At 42.5% G+C, this 17191-nt stretch overlaps 1 protein-coding gene and 1 long non-coding RNA gene across 5 annotated transcripts in view; one reads left to right on the top strand and one right to left on the bottom strand.

Moving 5' to 3' along the window:
• LOC138825973 (uncharacterized) overlaps positions 1-7684 on the bottom strand; it is a 37878-nt gene extending 30194 nt beyond the window's left edge. For all 3 annotated transcript variants that reach the window (XR_011371538.1, XR_011371539.1, XR_011371540.1), the window contains exons 1-2: positions 7376-7684; positions 6487-6551 (exon numbers count right to left, since the gene is read on the bottom strand). This is a non-coding gene — a long non-coding RNA (uncharacterized lncRNA). The remainder of the gene's footprint in view (positions 1-6486; positions 6552-7375) is intronic.
• Ercc6 (ERCC excision repair 6, chromatin remodeling factor) overlaps positions 7449-17191 on the top strand; it is a 73328-nt gene continuing 63585 nt past the window's right edge. The window contains exons 1-4 of one of the 2 annotated variants that reach the window (XM_070020802.1): positions 7449-7561; positions 10640-11075; positions 13971-14091; positions 16086-16197. In XM_070020802.1, the coding sequence (XP_069876903.1) occupies positions 10654-11075; positions 13971-14091; positions 16086-16197 (655 nt within the window). In that variant the 5' untranslated portion in view covers positions 7449-7561; positions 10640-10653. Of the gene's footprint in view, positions 7562-8280; positions 8354-10639; positions 11076-13970; positions 14092-16085; positions 16198-17191 lie in introns of those variants that run through there. The other variant, XM_070020803.1, reaches the window with a different exon arrangement.

The raw sequence follows: 17191 nt of genomic DNA, 5'->3' as shown, positions 1-17191 counted from the left end.
CAGGGACAACAATGCATCTCTCTATACTTTCTCTTAATATAAATGGGCTGAATTCGCCAATTAAAAGAAAACGAACTGAGGACTGGATCAGAAAACAAGACCCATCCATCTGTTGCCTTCAGGAGACCCACCTCTCAGCCAAACATACAAACAAACTCAGAGTGAAGGGGTGGAAAAGGATCTACCAATCAAATGCCCCTAGTAAGAAAGCAGGTGTAGCTATCCTGATATCTGACAAAATAAACTTTTCATTAAAATCAGTATAGAAAGACAAGGACGGATACTACATTTTAATACAGGGAACAATCCAAGAGGAGGATATAACCATCATCAACTTATATGCCCCAAATATTGGTGCACCCAGATATGTTAAACAAATGCTCTCAAACTTACAGAACAAAATAGATCCCAATACGATAATACTAGGAGACTTTAACACACCACTCTCACCAAAGGACAGGTCTACCAACCAGAGGATTGGCAAAGAAGCTACCGAATTAAGTGAGGCCATACTTCAAGCGGAATTAACTGACATCTACCGAGTATTTCACCCTAAAACAACACAGTACACATTCTTCTCAGCAGCTCATGGAACTTTCTCCAAAATAGACCATATCGTAGTTCATGCAAGGAACTTAAGCAAATACAAAGGGATCGACATAATCCCCTGTATCCTATCTGACCACAGTGGAATCAAGCTAGCTCTCAATAACAAAGCATACCGCAGAAATTTCTCTAATACATGGAAATTGAACAGCACACTCCTTAACAATGCCTGGGTAACGGAAGAGATCAGAGAAGAAATAAAGCACTTCCTACAACTCAATGAAAATGAAAACACCTCACAAAGAAACTTGTGGGACACAGCAAAAGCAGTCCTGGGGGGCAAATTTATTGCCCTCAGTGCCCACATCAAGAGAATGGAGACAGACCAAGTAAATAATCTCATGTTGCAACTAAAACAGCTAGAAAAACAAGAAAAAATGGGACCTAAATTTGCTAGACGAAGCCAGATAACCAAATTAAGAGCAGAGATTAACCAATTAGAAAATCAGAAAACCATAACCAAAATAAACCAAACAAAAAGCTGGTTCTTTGAAAAAATAAACAAAATTGATGGCCCGTTGGCTAGATTAATTAAAAAAAGAAGAGAGGAAACCCATATTAATAGGATTAGGGATGCCACTGGAAACATCACAACACGTACCCAAGATATCCAAACAATTCTAACAGACTACTTTCAAAAGCTATACTCCCTAAAGGAAGAAAATCTGACAGAAATGGATGCATTTTTAGAGAAATACAAGTTGCCCAAACTGAGCAAAGAAGAAATTAACCAATTAAATAAGCCAGTATCCTATAACGAGATACAGGAAGCTATCAAAAGTCTTCCAACAAAAAAAAGCCCAGGACCAGATGGATTCACAGCAGAATTCTATAAGACCTTTAAACAAGAACTAATACCCATACTCCTCAAGCTCTTCAGAGAAACAGAGAAGGAGGTAGCTATCCCAAACTCATTCTACGAAGCCAATATCACACGCATCCCCAAACCAGGCAAAGACCCAACCAAAAAGGAGAATTACAGGCCAATTTCCTTGATGAACACAGATGCAAAGATCCTTAACAAGATTCTAGCTAACAGAATCCAGAAACACATAAAAAAAATAATACACTATGACCAGGTAGGCTTCATCCCAGAGACACAGGGATGGTTTAACATACATAAGTCAATAAATGTAATCCAACATATCAACAGAGCCAAGGTCAAGAATCACATGATTATCGCCACAGATGCAGAAAAGGCCTTTGATAAAATTCAACATTCATTCATGTTAAAAACTCTGGAGAAAATAGGAATAGAAGGAACATTTCTAAAAACAATAAAAGCCATTTATGACAGATCAATAGCCAATATTATACTTAATGGGGAAAAGCTACAACCAATTCTCCTAAAATCAGGAACAAGGCAAGGATGCCCACTGTCTCCACTCCTCTTCAATATAGTCCTGGAACCCTTAGCCAGGGCAATAAGGCAAGAAAAAGACATTAAAGGGATCTGCATAGGGAAAGAAGAAGTTAAACTATCCCTTTTTGCAGACCACATGATACTATACCTTCACGATCCCAAAAACTCCATCCCCAAACTCTCAGAAATCATAAATCACTTCGGCAAAATAGCAGGATACAAAATCAACCCACAAAAATCAGTTGCCTTCCTATACACTGACAATGTACAAGAAGAGAGGGAAATAAAAGGAGCAACCCCATTCACAATAACCTCCCGAAAAATAAAATATTTAGGAATTAACCTAACCAAAGATGTAAAAGAACTATTTAATGAGAACTATAAAAAGTTAAAGAAAGAAATTGCAGAAGACACTAGGAAATGGAAAGACCTCCCATGCTCCTGGATAGGCCGACTTCATATAGTAAAGATGGTAATACTTCCAAAACTAATATACAAATTCAATGCAATTCCTATTAAAATCCCAATGACGTACATCACTGAAATACAGAAAACAGTCCAAAAATTCATATGGAACAACAAAAGACCTAGAATAGCCAAAACAATTCTAGGGGATAAAGACAATATGGGAGGGATATCCATGCCGAACTTCAAACTCTACTACAGAGCTATAATAACAAAGACAGCATGGTACTGGCACAAAAACAGACCCGAAGACCGATGGAACAGAATAGAAGATCCAGAAATAAATCCACAGGCCTACAGCCAGCTGATATTCGACAAAGGAGCCAAAGACATACAATGGAAGAAACACAGCTCTTCAACCGCTGGTGCTGGGAAAACTGGGCAGCCACATGCAGAAAACTAAAAGTGGACCCCAGCCTATAACCATGCACCAACATCAACTCAAAATGGATTAAAGACCTTAATATTAAACCTGAATCTCTGAAAGTACTGCAGGACAGAGTAGGAGAGACACTTGAACTAATAGGCACAGGAAGGAACTTCCTGAACAGAGTCCCAGGGTCACAACAAGTTGGAGAGAGACTCGACAAATGGGACTACCTTAAAATAAAAAGCTTCTGCACAGCTAAATCTATCGCAACTAAGCTAGAAAGACAACAAACTAATTGGGAAAAAATATTTACAATATATCAGACAAGGGGTTAACATCCTGTATATACAGGGAACTCAAGAAACTAATCCCTCCCAAACCTAACAAACCAATTACTAAATGGGCAAGGGAACTAAAGAGGGACTTCTCAAATGAAGAAATAAAAATGGCAAAGAAACACATGAGGAAATGTTCATCATCCCTGGTGGTGAAGGAAATGCAAATAAAGACAACCCTGAGATACCACCTTACCCCAGTCAGAATGTCCCACATCCACAAATCAGCCAATGACAAATGCTGGAGGGGATGTGGAGAAAAAGGAACCCTATTACACTGCTGGTGGGAATGTACACTTATACAACCACTTTGGAAAGCAGTCTGGAGGGTCCTTAGAAAGCTAAAGATTGACCTCCCTTACGACCCAGTCATACCACTTCTAGGCATCTACCCTGAACAACAGGAACCAATATACAAGGACACGTGCACCTCCATGTTTATTGCAGCACTGTTCACAATAGCTAGGATATGGAAACAACCCAGATGCCCCACCACAGATGAATGGATCCAAAAAATTGTGGTATCTATACACAATGGAATATTATGCAGCCATTAGAAATGACAAAATAATGGCATTTGCAGGGAAATGGATGGAGCTAGAAGGAATCATGTTGAGCGAGGTAAGCCAAGAGCAAAGAGACAAACGGTACATGGTCTCCCTGATAAGTGGATGCTAAATCCAAAATGTTAGGTGATACGACAAAACTAACAGGATTTAAGAAACAAAGAACTCCCACTCATCTGGTTGAACCACTACTAAATATCCCCACGCTGCTGATCACATATATGGTGTATAACATGTGAACACCGTTATATGTTACAGACTGTGATAGACAATTTGCTCCAGGAAAGTTAGAATGAACTTGTGACTTTAAATGAGCATCATTATTCCACAATACTGTGAAATTCTGGAAATTATGTAATCACTTAATCACAATAAAAAACAAAAAAAGAACCTCGGGGAAGGGAGGGAGGGAGGGGATGGTAGGGGGAAAACAATGGAGGGGGTAACAATGTTCAAGAGGAAGTGTACTCATTACCTCACTCATGTAACTGTAACCCTCTGTATAGTATCTTTACAATAAAAAAAAAAAGAAGGGAAAGAGAGGGGCTGGGAAGTTGGCTTAGTCGTAGTGTGTTGCCTTGCATGCATGAGGCCCTGGGTTCAAATCCTCAGCACCACATAAGCAGAAAAAAGCCAGACATGGCACTGTGGCTCAAGTGGTAGGGCGCTAGCCTTGAGCTGAAGAACTGAGGGACAATGCCCACACCCAGAGTTCAGCCCAGACAACCAACTCTCCCATGACCAACATCAACAAAAAAAAAAAAGAGGGGGGGGCGAGAGATACCACAGTGTAGTGTCATTCCTCTTCTCAATGGAATTAACAGGAGTTAGGAAGATAGCCCTAAGCAAGAAACGAAGCTGTTTACATCTTGTCCTTGGGCTCTGGGTTACCACAAATATAAGAACTAATTTCTGCTGATTAAGCTTGCCTGGCCTGTGGCATTTTATTATAGCAGCCAGAGATAAGGCAATCACATAACAGACTTGCTAACAGGAGAATCAGTTCCCAAAATCTTGAGCATAGGCATCCAAGGAGTGAAGGGCAGATATGAAGCCAAAATACTAGATGGCACAGAGCTGGAGAAGAGTGTGGGTGACTTAAGTAGCTTAGATTCTACCTTGTGTGCAGAGGGGTGGGGTGGAGAGTCAAGTCTGAGGCAGAGAGGGGATCAGATCATAGTTGTACCTTAGATAAATCTCTCTGGTAATTGTGAGTAGATATAGGAAGATGCAGCCTGGAAGTGGGAGGATGGTTGCAATAGTCAAGGCAACTGGATAGAGGGGTTGGAGGAGATAGGTTTATCAGGAGTTGGGGAGATGCCATTGCAACCTGGGGACTGATGAGATACAGGTGGGCAAAGGTCAGACAACTTTTGACAAACTTCTAAGCATATTTAAGAAATCCTATCACTTTTTCCCCTCCCCCCCACTTTTTTCCCTGTGCTGGTCCTAAGGCTTGAACTCAGGGTCTGCGCACTGGCCTTTATTTTTTTCACTCAAAACTGGTACTCTAGCACTTGAACCACAACTCTGCTTCTGGCTTTTTGGTGGTTATTTGGAGATAAGAGTCTTGGGGTCTTTCCTTCCCATGCTGGCTTTAAAATGCAGTTTTCAGATCCCTGCCTCCTGAATAGCTAGGATTACAGGTATAAGCTGGAGACTTGCTCATCCCCTCATTTTAATTAGCATATATTGGTATACAAAGGAGTTTCATTATGATGTTTTCATACAAACAAAGGTTGTATTCTAATTAAACTTATCCCCTCTACTACTCCTCTTCTCTTTTCTCTCTCTCTTTTTGTGCTGGTCCTTGGGGTTGAACACAGGGCCTGGTCACTGTCCCTGAGCTTTTGTGCTCAAGGCTAGGGTTCTATCACTTGAAGCACAGCTCCACTTTCAGTTTTTTGGTGGTTAACTAAAATAAAAACCTCACAGACTGGGGCTGGGAAGGTGGCTCAGTGGTAGAGCGCTTGCCTTGCATGCCTGAGGCCTTAGGTTTGATTCCTTAGCACCACATACTCAAAAAGAAAAAAGCTGGAAGTAGTGCTGTGGCTCAAGTGGTAGAGCGCTAGCCTTGAGCTGAAGAGCTGAGGGACAGCGCCCAGGCCCAGAGTTCAGGCCCCACGACCGGACCCAAAAAAGCAAAAAACAAAACAAAACAAAAAAACCTCACAGGCTTTCTTGCCTGGTCTGACTTTGAACTTCAGCCTCCTGAGTAGCTAGGAGTATAGGTGTGAACCACTGGTGCCTGGCTTCCTTTCACTTCTTAAATAATTTCAGCATGTTTCCTTGTTCTATATTCTCCTCCCTCCTCCTGCTAGTACATATCTCAAACAGAACCTGTTTTATGTTCCTGTCTCCCTTTTTTTTTTTTTTTTTTTTTGAGGAGGGAAGGTGTTGATACCAGGCCCTCATGTTCTCATTTGGCTTTTTTGACAGCTAATTGGAGATAAGATTTTTTTTTTCTTTTTGCTTGGGCTGGCTTCAAACCTGATCCTCAGATATCAGCATCCCGAGTAGCTAGGAATACAGACATAAGCCACTCTAGGATCTTCAGTATTAATGTCTCTTGGAGGTCAGAGCTCTATGTGCAGGAATGAATATAATGAAGTAGAACACTTCCATTTCCCTTGCTTCTACATTCCCTTTCCTTGTTCTCTCAACTTCCTTGTCTCATCTTCACATACTCTATGCACATGTCTGTGTCTAAATTATTTTTTTCTTATAAAGACTGTGGGAACATTGGATTAAGGCCTACTCTATCTCATTTAACTTAATTACCTCCTAAATGATCCTGTCTCCAAATACATTCAGAAGTACTTCTGGTGAGGACTTCAACCTATGAACTGGGAGAAAGGAATACAAGTCATAACAAGGCAGAGATTTATTGTAGACATGCTATGGGAAAAGATAAAGTAAGTATTTCAACCTATCTTCCAGGTACTTACATGAGTTTTAGGTTTAAACAGAGGAAGAAGATGGGCATTAGGAGCTCATGCCTATCTACTTAGGAGGCTGAGAACTGAGGATCTAGGTTTGAAGCCAGCTTGGGCAGAAAAGTTTGTGAGACTCCAATTAGCCAGCAAAAAGCTGGAAGTGGAGCTTTGGCTCAAGTGATAGAGAACCATCCTTGAGTGGAAAAAGCCAAGCAAGTGCTTGAGTGAGTTCAAGCTCTAGTGCTGACACAGAAATAGAGGAAGAGTTGGGACAGAGGGAGAGAAGTATGCATAAACAGTTTCAGGTGATCATTATCTCAGGTTTGTTCTTCCAGGGTATGAGACTTCTCCAGAAGTTATTCTCATCACTTAGCGGGAGCAATCTGGTTCCCACGAATGATTATTCCTACTCTAGGATACAGCCTCATCATTACAGATAATTGTTCCCACTTTTGGGGGGTACAGGAGTGTAGTCTGACCTTTGAGGTTCTGCTGTTCTTTTCTTTGGGGGGGGATTGTTTTGGTCCCTTATTATAAAGATGTTATCCATCAGTTGTGTACTTTTTGGAACAAATGTGACTATAAAGTGATTGCAAGAGAGAAGAGAATGATTCAACATAAAGACATATAAAGTAGAGGCAAGGATGCCAGCATTTTTCTCCTACTTTTCCTAACTTTTGGGCTCAAGTCAGTGCTTTTCTTTGTTTTGTTTTTAAAAAAGCAGTCTTTAGTACCTATTGTATACTTGCAGCCAGGCAGACCAGCGCCTGCGCAGTCGACCTCGCTGAGTATGCAAGGGCGGAGTTTACGGCGGCCCCCAGGGCGCCTGCGCGTCGCCCGGTGGTATCGCGTTTTACAGTGGCGGCGACGGCGGCGTCTGTGGTGTCTCCGCGTGCGTCTGGGTGGCCACACAGCTCAGGGTGAGTGCTCGGCGGCCCGGCTGGATGTCAGGCGGGAGGTGTCGGGGCTCCCCGGGCGGCCGCTCGGGGCACTGGCACCTAGGCCTCCGGGACGGAGCCCTTGCCGCCGTGGCGGCGGCCGGTGGGTCGCGGCTCGGCGCTCTCGGACCGCGCACCTGCGGCCGGAAGTGACGCGGCGGCGCGCTGGCCCGCTGCGGGCGGACGGCCCCGCTCAGCTTGAGGGCCGGGCGCTGCCGGGTCTCCGTTCAAGTAGCGAGGCCCTTGAGGGAGGGTCGGGGAGCTGCTCGTGGAGAGCCTCGGGCCTGGCGCTTCTCCGGCCGGGGTTTCCGGCCTCCGGAGCGGTCGCCTGCGGACGCCGCCCCGCCGGTTCCCCGCGGGGCGCCCCGCCTCGCCTCGGGCGCGCTGTGCCTAGCCCTGGGCCTGCCAGGGTCTCCTCAGTACTTTCTCCCACACGGTAGCCCGACATGATCCGAATCGTGTGACTGTACTGGACATTTGAGAGTAAAATCCCAGGTTCATGTTCTCCCAGACCTGGGTGAACGTGTGCCCTTAGATCCGTGCGTGGACGCAGGTGTCCGGTCCACAGTCCAGTTTGTCTCCAGACACAAACCCCAGCGCCCAAGGGGGCGGGGGGGGGGGGGACAAGGAAGACACTGTTTCCCCAGAAGATACTTTGTAAGGTTTACACAGTGAATCTCGAGCCCTTATCTTGTTGTCTTTAACCGCGTTTCAGCTGCCTTCCACTTCAGATTCACCAGTTCTTTCCAGCCTTTGCATATATTTTATCGCAAGGTATTAGCTTTCCTTTAGGTCTGATTAAATCCTATTTCTCGCTGGCAGGTGACTCAAACCTGTAATCCTAGCTGCTTAGCAAGCCGAGATCTTGAAGAGTGAAGTTAGAAGCCAATTCAGACAGAAAAGTCCCGAGAGAATGTTTCTAATTAACCAGTAAAAATGCCAGACTAGAGACATGGCTCAAGTAGAGTGTCAGCCATAAGCAAGAGAACTGAGCAAGAAGCCCTGAATTCAAGCCCCAGCCCTCACATTAAAAAAAAAAAAAAATCCTGTTCATCCTCCAGATAGTGGCTCAGATACCTCTTATAGTCTATTCCCTCCCTCCCTACTCCTGGGAAAGGGAAGTAGAGTCCAACCGTGGCCTTTCTTCTGAAGATAATCAGAACCCCCCCCCCCCCCCCCCCAAGGAGAGAAACCTTCTCTTTCTGCTATTCACTCTTAATATTTTCAGCCTTGGCCTCTTGTAACCTTTTGAAATGATGACCTCTGGCGGCCTGTCAGATCCTTAGGCCCCTTAATGCTGCTCATTCTAGTGTTATCCACATTGTGCCCAGACCTCTCTTGCTAGCTCAGATTTGTGTTGTGATGCTCCAGTATCTGGACTTGTAAGCTCTTCAACCATCTCCCTGCTGCCTGTCTGCTTCCTCTCAGAAAGTCTCATCTTGGTGACTGTTTACTGTTTATTTTGACTTGTTCTCTGAACCATGCTTCCCTTCAGCAGCCATCTCCTCCCCAGTAGCCTGGGGATCTGGGGTTCAGATCTTAGCTCATTGTACCATGTTTTTACTCATGTGCTTCTTCAGGAGAAAGTGGCTTCAGTGAGCCATTCCGGGCACATAATACAAAATTCTTGGCATCTTTGAATCCCATGTTTGGTTGCTGGGATTGTTCATTTAGTATGGAGTGAGTTAGGTTGGATATGGGTGGATGGGGGGAGTGGGAGGAGCTGGTGCTCATATCATGGAAATAATGTTTCAGTGCTAAAAGAAATTACTTTTTTAAAAAAGAAACTTTTGTTTATTTGCAGATAAATAAAAAGTAAGTCTCTTTCTTGGTTACTGTGTTGCTTTTTAATGTATTTGTTAATTGTTACACAGATAATAGAGTATGATATCTTTCAGGCTGTTCCTGAGTATGGATAAAATGTAGAACTTTCCTTCATTTCAGTCCCTGCCTTCTCTCTCCAACTGTGGCAGGTTTAGTATGTTTGTGTGCATTCCATGTACACAGATACATAGATACTTTGCCCTTGACTGTTTTCACTCAACATAGCTGGTTCTACTACTATAAAAAATTTAGTGGCTACATTGACTATTAAAACATGCTATAATGTGCACTCTTCTGTTATGTATGATAAGAGACAATCTGTAGTATATTTTTTTGTCCTTATGATCGTTTCTGTGAAAGCAGCCCAGCCTCAGTAGAAACCATTCTTTGAATTTTATCCTTTTTTTGGGTTAGCATGGCTGTCCAATCCTCTCTGTCTCACAGTGTTTGGCTTTGGAAGCAAGTGGCATTCATCAGCTTTACAGTTTTGAGGGCAGGTAACTGAGACTACAGTGTGCCATATCTCTCTGAAATAAGTATGTACAACCAGAGTTGCTGTGCAAAGGTCTATGCATTGAATATTTTGACATCTATGGCTAAATTGTCCCCCAACGAGCTGTATAATTTATATTCTTACCAGCAGCATTGGAAGGGCTCTCCTTCTTGTGTATAGTGGATATTGTCCTGCCTGCCATCCTGATGGGTGAGAAGTTGCATTGTTCATTGAAACGAGCTTATTTTTGAGAACATTGTAATTAATCTCTTGGATTAATTACTTGTTCAGAGTTCTTGTTTACTAGGTAGATGTTCAGAGTTTCTAGTGTCAAGATTCATATAAAGTTTTTTCTTCATTGATCCTCTATATTGCAGTTGACCAATCCACTAATGATGCCATGGCACAGTGATTATGCTAATGGGAAGGAAGACAGCAGCCAGTCCTCTTCAGTTGTTGTAGGTGTCCCTCAGGATTGGATTGCTGGCTTTCTCAGCTGGCTACCCAGATGTTCTTTGTACATGGCATACTGGTTTCTTCTTTTGGCTAACCTTTCTTATTATCAAGAGATGTAATGAATAAAAACAACAGCTAGAAATTAACACTTAGAAACTTGCATTTATGTAATTAGTAGTTATTACTTGATGATGCTTTGAGAAATCAGTGAATTAGTTATAAAGTATTTAAGATATAATAATTGTATGTAACCAAGAAGCTTATAATTTTTTTCCTTTTCTTTTCAGATAGCCTGTAGAAGATGCCCTATGAGGAAATCCCTCACTCAAGTCAAGCTCAGGAGCAAGATGGCTTTCAAAGTTACCATGTCAATGCTAGTAAAGAAACATCAACTGAGCCAGAAAATGGTGGGAATGGGGAGGCAGAGAAGTGCCTTCCCTCTCCTTCCTCTGACTATGGTCTGTCCACCCCAGCTGAGGCCTGTGCATCAGTGGCTGGGAGGAGAGGGCCTGGCCTGCTGCATATCGACAGGCATCAGATTCCAGCAGTGGAGCCTAGTGCGCAGGCCCTGGAGTTGCAGGGCCTGGGAGTGGATGTCTATGACCAGTCCGTGTTAGAGCAGGGTGTGCTTCAGCAGGTGGACAGTGCCATGAATGAGGCCAGTCGTGCCACCCAGCTTGCTGATGCTGAAAAGGAGTACCGGTCGGTCCTAGATGACTTCATGTGAGTATAGTCCACTTATTCAGAGTTTGTACTTAATCATGGCAAGGAAATTAATGTAATAGAGAACTGTAACATTCCAGAAGTGTAGGGGGTTTATAAAACCTCTTATCCTGAGCCTGGCACTGGTGGCTCACTCCTATAATCCTAGCTACTCAGGAGGCTGAGATCTGAGTATCATGGTTCAAAGCCAGCCTAATCAGGAAATTCTATGAGGCTCTTATCTCCACTAAACTGCCAAAAAAGCTAAAAAGTGGCTCAAGTGATAGAGCACTAGCCTTGAGCAAAAGAAGCTCAGGGACAGAGCTCAGGCCCTAGAACTGGCACCAAAACCAACAACCACCACCACCACCAACAACATTGAAAGCTTTTATTCAGGACTAGTAAAGACAGCCTTGTCCTTCCCCTCAGGTGTAGCACTGTATTGTGCATGCTAAGCAGAGGCTCATTTCAGCTGGCAAAGGCCTATCTCCTACCTTGTGTACTGGAGAGAAGGGATATCCTTTATAAATGTCCTGTCACTCACCAGCACATGCACTGAGGTCCCAGGAACAGTGCACCTGCACTTTGAGTGTCTCCTCTTTGAGATACTAGTGATACTTCCTGCCTCCTCATCACATTGTTCTCTGTGCTCTAGTTTATTTCCAGCTTGCTGTCCCTAAATGGAGTGTTTGGTCCCTTAGCAGTTTTTCAGATCTGCATTTCTAAGTCTAATGAGAAAAAACTTCCTACCATTCCATTCTTTGGTGCTGCCTCTGATTCTGAAAGGAACTGTAATAGAGAAGAGAGACATGGACTATGTCAAATAGTGTATTTCATGGAGAGGAGGACCTGGCCTGGGCTGGTGAAGGAGAGTTGAGCCTCCTCATTATTGCCATTGGGTGATCTTTTGTGCAGGGTTAGGCAGAAGAGAACCTGAGGACTGGACTGGGTAGAGAAAAGGCATGGTCTCTTGAGTGGCTAGAGGAGAGAGGTATGGTGCTGGTAGCTACCCTGTTGGGAACCATGTTTAGGTAACTGTTTTTGCTTAAAGGACATGCTTTCTGCTAACAGTTCCTTGGTGCATATGTGCATTCATGTGTGCATGCCTGACTTGGGGTTTGAACTCAGGGCCTGGGTGCTGTCCGTGAGCTTTTGTGCTCAAAGCTACTACTCTGCCACTTGGGCGCTCCACTTCTGGTGGTGTATTTGGTTGTTAATTGGAGATAAGAATCTCATGGACTTTCCTGCCCCTGCTGGCTTTGAACCATGGTCCTTAAATCTTAGCTTCCTGGGTAGCTAGGATTGTAGGCGTAAGCTACCAGCACCTGGCTCTTTTTAATCTGGTTTTGGTGGTTTTCACCTCTTGAAAATCAGATACTCAGCTGGGCGCTGGTGGCTCATGCTTGTAATCCTATCTACTCAGGAGGCTGAGAGCTGAGGATCACAGTTCAAAGCCAGCCTGGGCAGTAAAGTCTATGAGACTCCTATCTCCAACAAAACCACCAGAAAACTGGAAGTAGTGCTGTGGGTCAAGTGGTAGAGTACTAACCTTGAGCTGAAGAGCTGAGGGACAGTGCTCAGGCCCAGAGTTCAAACCCCATGACTAACCCCCGTCCCTCAAAAAAAAAAAAAAAAAGCAAATCAGATATTCTTGGCCTTCAGTGTTGAGGGCAGCCTCAGATCCTTGTTGTGACACAACCTTTTACATTTGATTTTGGATATGTGCCTGCTTCCTCTTCCTACAGAGGTGACAAGACAGAGGAGAATGCTATGACATGGCTGGTGACATGTGATGTCTTAGATGGCTAAAAAACTTGCATTGTTCATCCTAAAATCCAGAAAGAATTCAAGTGGCAAGTTAGATACATAGGCAGAAGATTGAATTTCTGTTTTTAAAACTGGAAACTATAATTCTGTGATACCTATTTTAGGAGCAAATCATCTTTTTGTCCTCATACCATGAAGTGTAATGCTATGGTAGATAAATCTAGTTGTGGGAAATAAAAACATGTCACAGGTGTATAATAAGAAAATAAATGTTTAAGTACTTTAGACTTTTCTAAATTTAGGAGGCTTCCAAATGGGCTTTAAAAAATGTGTATATGCATTTCTTCATATGTAAAAGTACAACTTTTTACACCATTTCCTAGCTGAATGTCTTGAGTGAAGAAGACACTTAAGAAAGGCTGGTAGACCAGGTGCTGGTGGCTCACATCTGAAATCCTTGCTACTCATATGGCTGAGGTCAGAGGATCTCATGAGACTCCATGAAATACTTGTCTCCAAGTAACCAAAAAACCAGAAGTGGAATTTGTAGTTCAAGTACGGCACCAGTCTTGAGCAAAAAACCTAGAGATAGTGCCCAGGCCCTAAGTTCAAGCCCAAGGATTGACAGGCACATGCAAAATATTCTGGTAGAAGGAATGAGTCACTTTACAAGTGGGTCTGAGCTAAGTCAGAGAAGAGAAAAGCAGTAGTAGCTATCTTAAACTTCTAACCATTTTTTGGCTAATAAAAAATGTGCATTTTAGCCGGGCGCCGGTGGCTCAAGCCTGTAATCCTAGCTACTGAGGAGGCTGAGATCTGAGGATCACAGTTCAAAGCCAGCCTGGGCAAGGAAAGTCAGACTCTTATCTCCAGTAAACCACTAGAAAACTGGAAGTGGCGCTGTGGCTCAAACGGTAGAGCACTCACTCGCCTTGAGCTGAAGAGCGCAGGGACAACACCCAAGCCCAGAGTTCAAGCTCCACGACCGACCAAAAAAAAAAAAAAAATGTGCATTTTGGTTTAGTTTTCCTTAAGTTTTAGTTCCTAAGAAGTAACAGACATGTTTTTTAGCCTTTTTTTCCTTTTTGTATTATGCTAAAAGAAATGTTACCATAGTGTGGAAAGCTGAAAATTTGTCTTCTTTTGCAGGTCATGTATGAAGTCCTTAAGGCAGATCGATAAAATTATTGAACAACTTAGTCCTCAGGCTCCCACCAGCAGAGACATCAGCAGGAAACTAGATTCTGTAAAACGGCAGAAGTATAATAAGGTGATTCAAAATCACATATTAAGGATTACATTTAAGGTTTCATTTTAGCCCACTTGATAATAGAGCAAGCGTTTTGCAAAGTTTAATCTATGAAACAAGTATTTATAATTACAGCAGAGGAATTTTGAATTGCTTGTGTATTAAACGTTTATATTGTCAACTGATTCTCCTTTACATTTTCTATTATGCAGTATTTTATAAAGCCCCACACATAGAGCCATGAGCACACAGATCTGTGCACAATGCTTCCATAATGTCTGAATTTGAGAGCAGTTATAGTGTGGTTTTTCCAGTGTGGCCTCCTCACCCTTGTGCTTTTCCAGACCCCTCTCTTGCCACCGTTTTCCTCTTTATCACTTTCTCCTGGGCATGTTGGTCTCTTACTCAGTCTCCTTGTTTCATGGGGACCTTGCTTTTTGGCTTGTTTTCACTGATCATTGCCCCTTTGTGTCCTGTTGCTACAACTATCTCTTCTCGCACGTCCTGTTTCCACTTTGGGGAGGCTGGCCCATCATCCCTGCCTTGGGTATTATAGTCAGTACCTAGCCACACTGGAGCTGCACTTAGTGTTAAAGAATTTTAAGGTTGGGAGTAAGGAGAATCTGTTACTTGGGATATTATTTTTGTGAGGTTTGAAACTTTGTTTTAGGGTTTGTGTATAGTTTTAGGAGGTTTGAAACATGGTTTTGGATTAATATGCTGCAGTAGGTGGTAATGACTGGTGTTGATCATGGCAGTTCTGCCATTCAAAATGACTAGCAACATACTGTGCTTACAATTGGTTCAGGGGTCCTTATAGTTTTGATTTGAGTTAGAGAGGTGAGAATGGCTACAAACTAGTTCATATGCTTCTTTTGCTTTTTATACACTAGTCCATTATCTTCCCAAAAGATTAGAGCTAGCAGCAGCTCATTGCAAATGGGGACTTCCCAAATTGAAGGGAACATCGGCCTCTATGGGAGCATGTAAATTGATGTAGAGATACCATTGACCATCTTGGGCTGCTAATAGGCTGAGATTTCAACAGTGGAGATTACCAAATGTTAGACCACTTTAGGTCCTAGTCTCAATTATATTTTCCTGTCTTTATTTAGCAACTCCTTGGTGTTTAAAGATAAACTATTCAGTGTAAAAGTGTTTTAAAGAGGATTTTGCTAAGCAAAAGTCTTGAGCAAAAGACAAATTTTAAGTTCATGTAGTATGCTGTTAATATTTGTTCAGGAACTATTCTTCTTGCTCTATACTCATATTTGGAGTTGAATCTTTTTATTTTTTTTGGTGATGCTGGGGACCAAACCCAGAGTCTCACACATGCCTCAATGTTGTATTGCTATGGTGTTGATACGTTATTTTTCCTGTGATGATGAGCCAGGTATTACTGGTTTTGTTAATTGAGAGGCTGTGGGAGATCACATATTTAAGTTCTGATAATATCAAGGGAAATAAGGCAAAGAGTAGTCTGGGACAGGTAGGATAAAGAGGTATAGCAAAATGTATTTGTCTTTGAAACTTTTGTGATTGCAAAGGGGTAGAGTAGGATTAGGAAAGGAAACCATGGACATTTATCAAATGGGAGTGACTTTTGTTTTTTAACTATTTGACTTAAAAAAAAAAATTCTTAGCTCTGTGTCCCATTGCCCTCCATTGCCTGTTGGCTGGTAAGATCAGAAATGAGAAGGTTAGTGATGTGTCTAATGATGAAGTCTAGTACGAGGACTCCAGTGGACAGTTCCACCTCAATAGTCAGTATAAATGACTGGAAAGATGTGTGTTATGTGTGCAGGGGGGAGAGTTTGTGGGCAGAGCTGGCTGCCTGGCAGGAAGACATCAAAGCTGACCTGGTAGTTGCTCAAATAAGGTTCTCTATAATGATAGTAATAGATGTGAGTTCTGTTTTATTTTTAATTTTATTCTTGATTAAAGTTTCAAAATTTTATATCTCAACAATAAGTCACTTCATGGTTATGTTCTATACTTGGGATTTACCCTTCAAGGAACAGCAGCTGAAGAAGATAACTGCAAAGCAGAAACGTCTCCAGGCCATCCTGAGAGGAGCAGAGGTACAAGTGGAGTTGGAGCATGCTAGCCTGGAGGAGGATGATGCAGGTAAGGAAATGGGAGCAGCTCTCAGTGTTCTTGAGTTAATTTCCTGCGCCTATATCCAAGGGAAGGTGTCTCTCTAGTTTTATCATGAGCTTTGAGAATTACATATTTCTTTGCCTCTGTGTCATAATGGAAAATTTTTTCCTCCTGCAGAATCAAACCTCTTAAGTCATGTGGGGCTTTTAGAGAATGAAAGTACATTTTTAACTCGGTTCACTGGAGGCTACTGATGCACATTTAATAAATTGGAAATGTTAAACATTCTTATACAGTTAATTTGATAAAGAGATCTGCATCTTGATTGAATTTCATTTTGGAAGCCCAGCATCATCAATCAGCATCTGTAGTATTGCTTTCACATATCTTCAAGGAGCACATTTGGCAGGCATTCCAACCTTCCATTCTGTTGTTTAAGAAGAAAAGACATGCAGGTTTTACCATGGCCGTGATTTTATTCACATTACTCTTAGGGTTAGAAATTGTTGGTTGCTGTTCTGCTCTCACTGCTTAAAATATAGGTTAAGCTCCCTAATATTTGGAATTTCGAAGTCAATACTTTGAACTGGCTTCAGACATTTAATCTCTAAGACAAGAATTGTTAGGAAGAACATAACAGTAGGTAATATAGAAAATATTAGATGTGATTTTTGTGGGTTTTTTTGTCTTGAATGTAGTAGGCATGAATGTGGTGACCCCTCCCAGCAGTCTTCTTGCTTCCCCAAGGCTTCCTTTTCCCTGCTCTGTATAGGCAGCTGTGAAGGTTCACTGACAGTAGGTAGGATGAGGACACTGTGATCTAGAAGACAATGAGGGTGCTCACTTATCTTCTTATTCAGCATAGTACTGGACAATGTAGGAAGAAAGGGAATACAAAACATGAGAATGGAACAAAAGAAGTGAAACCATCATTCATAAGATAGTATGGTTATCGGTGTAGAAAACTCAAAGGAGCCAGGTGTAGGTGGCTCATGCCTGTAATCTTAGCTACTCAGGAGCT

This window comes from Dipodomys merriami, unplaced genomic scaffold (genome assembly GCF_024711535.1).
Source record: "Dipodomys merriami isolate MVZ:Mamm:240054 unplaced genomic scaffold, mDipMer1.0.p SCAF_14, whole genome shotgun sequence".
Lineage (NCBI taxonomy): Eukaryota > Metazoa > Chordata > Mammalia > Rodentia > Heteromyidae > Dipodomys > Dipodomys merriami.
Note: the sequence above shows the minus strand (reverse complement) of the source record. Positions and strands in the feature narration are given on the sequence as shown.